The sequence below is a fragment of the Arachis ipaensis genome, chromosome B02 (assembly GCF_000816755.2).
Source record: "Arachis ipaensis cultivar K30076 chromosome B02, Araip1.1, whole genome shotgun sequence".
In the NCBI taxonomy this organism is placed as follows: Eukaryota; Viridiplantae; Streptophyta; class Magnoliopsida; order Fabales; family Fabaceae; genus Arachis; species Arachis ipaensis.
The window spans coordinates 17,462,583-17,468,666 of NC_029786.2; the positions used below are offsets into that span (position 1 = coordinate 17,462,583).

Here is a 6,084-nt window from a genome sequence, read left to right on the forward strand (position 1 = left end):
TATGATATTTAATATAATATTTAAAGTTGTTTAATATGACTTAATTGATGTGTATTAATTTTGATATAATTAAGTGTTATGATTGAATGCCAAATAACATATTGAATACCATTAAATGATGTCAATGTTAAAATTATTTTTAATTATTAAGTAAAAATTTTGAAATTTATGATTATTACATGTCAATATCAATTCAAAATTATTTTCAATAATTGAGTAATAACTATCATATTAACTCACTATTATTAAAATTAACTCCATTAACTACATAAATCATATTGTTATTTTAACAAGTGTTTTGCTAACAAATTGTCAACGTTACTATTTTAAAAAAAGTTTTCTTTTATACATTTTCAATATTTAAAAACTTAAAAACTTAAAAACTTTCTAGGTTTCTAATATTTTTTTAAGTTTTTCTTTTACATTGAACACCTTAATAAAAGACACTTATAAACTAAAACTTTTTAATAAAAAACAAACTTATATATAGTACATATAATTATTTTATTTGTTGTCCATAATATTTTTTAAATCGACAGATTATTCGAATTCTTGACATTTATTTAAGCGAACGAATAGATTGATTACTCAACTAATACAAATTGATACATAATAACATTTAATTGTCCACATTTCACTAGCAGTTGACCAGTTATCAAATAGAACTTAGGATAGAACTTAAAAAAGTTACAAAAGTTAGGGATTTAAATTCAAAAAGCAAAATTGACTATTCATTTAATTTCAATTATCAAAAATAGACCTTACATCCATAATTATTTTCTTATGTTTTATTTTTATTTTTCCATTTTTTTAAGGAAAAAACGACAAATCTTTCTACAGTATCTAGCTATCTATGTATAACATTAAGGACCCACCTCATTAACCCTTTTAATTTTTTTTTTCATTATTCAATAATTTTTTCAAAAAAAAAAAATAAATAAATAAAATAAATCCCTTCTTGTTGGAGTTGTTGCTGTTGTTGGTCCCTCTTCCTTTCTCTCAGGCTTTCCACACAGCATTTGTTGGGAATGAAATGAATGAATGAATGAATGAAGACGAAGTTTGAAGGGAAAAAAATGCCCTTTTCATTGAACAGCCATTGATGAATCACATCATAGTCTTGGAAGCTTCTGTTCTTTCTCACATGGTTTGAAGTTTGATCAGGATCTGTGTGTTCTTCATTCCCCTTTTCCATTTTTGAGCTTCAGAACCATGCATATAGGTATGCATTTTGCAGTGATCCGAAAATTTCCTCTTTCTGTTCCAAAAATGGAATCTTTTTAATTTGTTTTTTCATTTTATGAGGATTTATTAGTACCCTTTTCCTGTGTTGTTGAGTTTTTAAGGGATCCAAGTACTTCTGTCATTTTCAACAAAAATATGAACTCTGTGTGGAAATGTTTGCTGAAAATGTCAAACAACAGTTTGTAGCTTTTGCTGTTAGTTAATTTGGTTTTAATGAAATGAATAATGAATGATTCATAGTTTCCATTTTGGTCGGTGGAATGTAAAATACTAAAATGAGGTGAAGTTGTCAAGAAGAGAGGGCAAATATGGAATGATTTTACTTACATGGTTCATTGAAGATGAAGAAATGCATTTGAGTTGAAAAGTTGAATTAGGTTCATCAGTTGGCTTTCTGCTTTCTTTCCAATTTCTATAATTTGCTTTTGGTTGATGTTGGTTTCATCAAAACATGTGTATGAATACTATGATGTCTGTTTTGAGCTTGAGATTCGGACATATGCTTATGTATTGGAATTATTAGCTAGTCATGATTTGTGTTTTTGGATGGTGAGAGACATGTGTTTTGTAGTTAGATTAGAATGTTATTCAGTATTGGAGTCTTTCATCCATTGGAATATGTTGTGGTCAATAAAAAAAGGCAACCTGCTGCACAAGCATCTCACGTTAACGGTCCGGGGATGTGCCTCACCCAAAGGGTGTGAAGCATATGATGCCTAACCTGATAATTACATCAGTGGCTGTTTTCACAGCTTGAATCCGTGATCTTGAGGTCACACAGAGACAACTCAACAGTTGCTCCCAGGCTCCCCTTCATGTTATAGGTCACCACATGGCGTCTTATATGATGAGGCAATTCCTTTCTTGTTTGTCTGACATTTTGTTGTATGATTTCACATAAGCAGGTCAAACAGATACAACTTCAGTGAAATGTCTAATCAACAGCATATCTCGATTCCTTCATCTGGTCTCTTGCCAAATCGTGAAGCCTGCGCCTTTTCAGAAGATCTGTCATAATATGGTCGGGGTGTTAAAGCGACTGAAGCCAGTGCTTGATGATGTAATGGACTACAAACTCCCATTTCACCAAAATATGTCTAAAGAGTGTGAAGAATTGGATGTGCGGATCAATGAAGCTAGAGACTTCATCGAAAAATGGGGTCCAAAGATGAGCAAGATTCTTAGTGTAAGTGAAGGGTTATATTCTTGTAGTCATAACTTATGTTCCGAACTAGCATATGATCTTATGCCTCTTGTTGTGAACTGCTAATTCCTCTTAACTGCTTGCTTCGGATTCTTCTGTTTTCAGGTTATTCAAAGCAGCACATTGTTGATTAAGTTGCAGAGCACATCACTTGACATATGTCACATGATAGTTAGATCCCTACAGTCACCTCCATCTGCTTCGGTTTTGGCTAATCTTCAGGTATGTTCAGTGTTTGATGTTACATCTTTGGATTTGTATTTGATAAGATTGTTTCTAGTTGATTTGCATACTCCTCCCAAACATAGTAGGATCTTATTTTCTCGAAAGAAATCGTGTATTTGGCTGGAATAGCCATTGTCTCTTTTTTCTATCATTATTTTTTGGTTCTTCCTGTCTTGTTGATTGATACAAGTACGAGCCTAATTTCGAGCAACCTTTTCAGAACTATATCCAGGAACTTCAGTGTCTCAAGAAGGAAACAGCAATGGTTTATATAGAAGAAGCACTAAGAAACCAGAGAGATAATGTTCAACCTTCCAACGAGCTTCTGAAGGAAATTGCCGAGTTACTAAAATTGACATCAAACGAGGAGCTCTTGAAAGAAAGTATCGTCGTGGAAAAGGAAAGGTTGAATGCTGAAGTCAATAAAATGAAAGGGGACTTGGATGAAATTAATGAAATTGTGAATCTTGTCCGCAATTTACGCGATTATGTAATGAGAACTGAGTCCCTTGAAGTCAAAACTGGTCTCTCAATCCCTCCATACTTCCGCTGCCCTTTATCATTGGAACTCATGATGGATCCTGTTATTGTGGCTTCGGGTCAAACATATGACAGGCAATCAATCCAAAAGTGGCTAGATAACGGGCTAAATGTTTGTCCCAAGACTCGTCAGAAGCTCAATCATATGAATCTTACTGCCAATTATACTGTCAAAGCTATGATTGCAAATTGGTGTCAGGAAAACAGTGTCAAGCTTTGTAGTAACTCGCTGCTCGATAAATCCTCTTGTATCACAACCCCTGCAGATCATTCATTGCCTCATGATTTAGCTAATAAATGTGGTTTCAAGTCTATGAATATTGATTCCATCTCAAGGTCATCTCTTCAAAATGGAAATGGAAATGAGAAACCAAATGGTGATAATTTTGTCAGATCAAGTGAAGAGTATAATGGATGCCGGAGCGGAACAGTGGAAAGATGTGATCAGCAATCATCCGATGTTCACAGCAGAAGTGAATCATCATTTTCAAGTTCAATATCTAGTACTGATTGCATACTTCCAGTTTCAGGACAGGCGTCCGGAATATCCGATAAGCCGCAAAATGTTGACAGTGTTGTTGGGAACAAACAAAGTCCTGCATCGAGAATCCAAGGGACGAGAAATGGTAATATTGTTATGAACAATAATAACATTAATACTAGTGCTAAGCAAAATGATTCAAGAGTTGATTCACATCCTATATTGAACTCGGGGGCCGGTGAAGTGGCCACTTCATCTCATGTTAATAAGTTGATCGAAGAACTTCGCAGCCAATCAGTTGAAGTGCAAACCATGGCTGCGGAAGAATTGAGGCTTCTTACAAAGAATGACATTGAAAACCGAATTATTGTGGGGCGGTGTGGGGCTGTTGAGCCTTTACTTTCGCTTCTGTATTCGGACATGAAGATAACACAAGAGCATGCTGTGACAGCTCTGTTAAATTTGTCAATCAATGAAGATAACAAGACTATGATTATGGAAGCTGGAGCCATAGAACCTCTTATCCATGTTTTGAAGACAGGAAATGATGGTGCCAAGGCAAATTCTGCGGCGGCACTATTCAGCCTCTCTGTAATAGAAAACAACAAAGAAAAAATCGGCCGATCCGGCGCAGTTAAAGCCTTGGTGGATCTTCTTGCCTGGGGAACTCTTAGAGGGAAAAAGGATGCTGCTACTGCGTTATTTAACTTGTCAATATTTCATGATAACAAAGCTCGAATAGTTCAAGCTGGAGCTGTGAAGTTTCTGGTTCGGATGATGGAGTCTGCCGATGGAATGGTTGACAAGGCTGTTGCACTTCTGTCAAACCTGTCAACAATTCCAGAGGGCCGGATAGAAATCGCAAGGGAAGGAGGCATCCCCTTATTAGTTGAAATTGTTGAAACAGGTTCACATAGGGGAAAGGAGAATGCTGCTTCTGTTCTGTTACAGTTATGCCTTCATAGTACCAAGTTTTGTATTCTTGTTTTGCAAGAAGGAGCTGTACCTTCCCTAGTTGCATTATCTCAATCCGGTACGCCGAGAGCCAAGGAAAAGGTATGAAATTATCCCACTCAACTCAACATTAATGATGCATGCATTTTCATTATCTAAACTCGAAACCATGGGGCGAATCATAATTATCCACGCATTTGTTGGAAACAAAACAAACTAAGACTTGTCCTATAGTGCCTGCTATGGATCTTCTTTTAGATCTCCATGTCCTATACTCATCTTGTTGAAACTAATTGCGCAAATCTTTCCATTATATGCTCTACGGTAAGGAGATTGGTGAAGTGAGAAAGTGAAGGCCTGATCACCATTGAATTTGTAATTTTTATATATTATTTGTGAGCCTCACTATCTTGATTTAAGGATGATTCGAGTCTCACTTTTTCACTTTATCAACTTTCTCACTTTAGAGGAGCTTCCTAAAAGTGAACACTTCTCCTAAAGGTAATAAAATAGAAACCTTAAAAATGGTGTCTTAAGTTCTCATTATCATAACAAACAATGTCATGAGCATAGTTCAAAATGTGCAAGAAAAGATGCTAATATGTTGGTTGCATTCACGCAGGCACAACAACTTCTCAGTCATTTTCGCAATCAGCGCGAAGGAGCTGCCGCGAAAGGAAAATCGTGATGGCAAATTTTTGGTTATTTCAAATCTCATTACCCCATTTTTATTGGCTTAATTGATCTGTGATGATCATGTTCCCCCCATAGCTGTTGTTGAGGACTCTAGGACTTCTTTGATTGCATTCTCTTTTTCTCAATTTTTGAATGTATCATTTGTGAAGCTATTTTCTCTTCTCTTGGGTGGCTTATCATTTTTTGTTATTATTTTTCCCCCTTTTATAATTAAGGGCTTTAATTTTCTTTCTAATATTTGGGAGTTTTTCTTAGGAGGAGGTTAGGGTACTTTTTCTCTCAAGATTTTAGCTTTGAAGATGTAATCTATGACACTATTCTACTCTAGATCATAACAGATGTGTGTACATATTTTTGTATATATACTATAGATTCTTGTGATATGCTACATTAAATTGTTGTACCTTGTATTGTGATATCTTAGAATTTTTCATAATTTCCTTCTATTTTAAGGGGAAAAAAAAGTTATTGGTAATATTAAACTCATTTTGTATTTGGGCAAAATGTGATGTAGAACACTTACTAAGTAAAATAATTTAAGAAAAATATCTTTTTTTTTGGGTATACAAGAAATCAGTAATTTATTATTTTCTTCTGTTATATATAATGGGACTGGAAAAGAGTTTGTTCTACAAATTTTTATTTCTAAAACATTTGTCATCATTATCTCAATAAAAAAGGTTTTTAGCTATTTATAAGACCCTAAATCTTAAGATCTCTTAGTTAGAATGTCATCTTT

At 34.5% G+C, this 6,084-nt stretch overlaps 1 protein-coding gene across 1 annotated transcript; it reads left to right on the forward strand.

The window, feature by feature from the left end:
- Window positions 961-5,740, forward strand: LOC107625039 (U-box domain-containing protein 3). Its single transcript, XM_016327568.2, has 5 exons — window positions 961-1,222; window positions 2,151-2,431; window positions 2,555-2,671; window positions 2,895-4,751; window positions 5,272-5,740. Exons 1-5 carry the CDS (start codon window positions 1,213-1,215, stop codon window positions 5,335-5,337), a joined length of 2,331 nt encoding a protein of 776 aa, XP_016183054.1. The 5' UTR covers window positions 961-1,212; the 3' UTR covers window positions 5,338-5,740.

Coding starts and splice junctions, on each gene's coding strand:
- LOC107625039 (XM_016327568.2), top strand. Junction 2,432..2,554: donor AGATGAGCAAGATTCTTAGT/GTAAGTGAAGGG, acceptor TTCTGTTTTCAG/GTTATTCAAAGCAGCACATT. Junction 4,752..5,271: donor CGCCGAGAGCCAAGGAAAAG/GTATGAAATTAT, acceptor GCATTCACGCAG/GCACAACAACTTCTCAGTCA.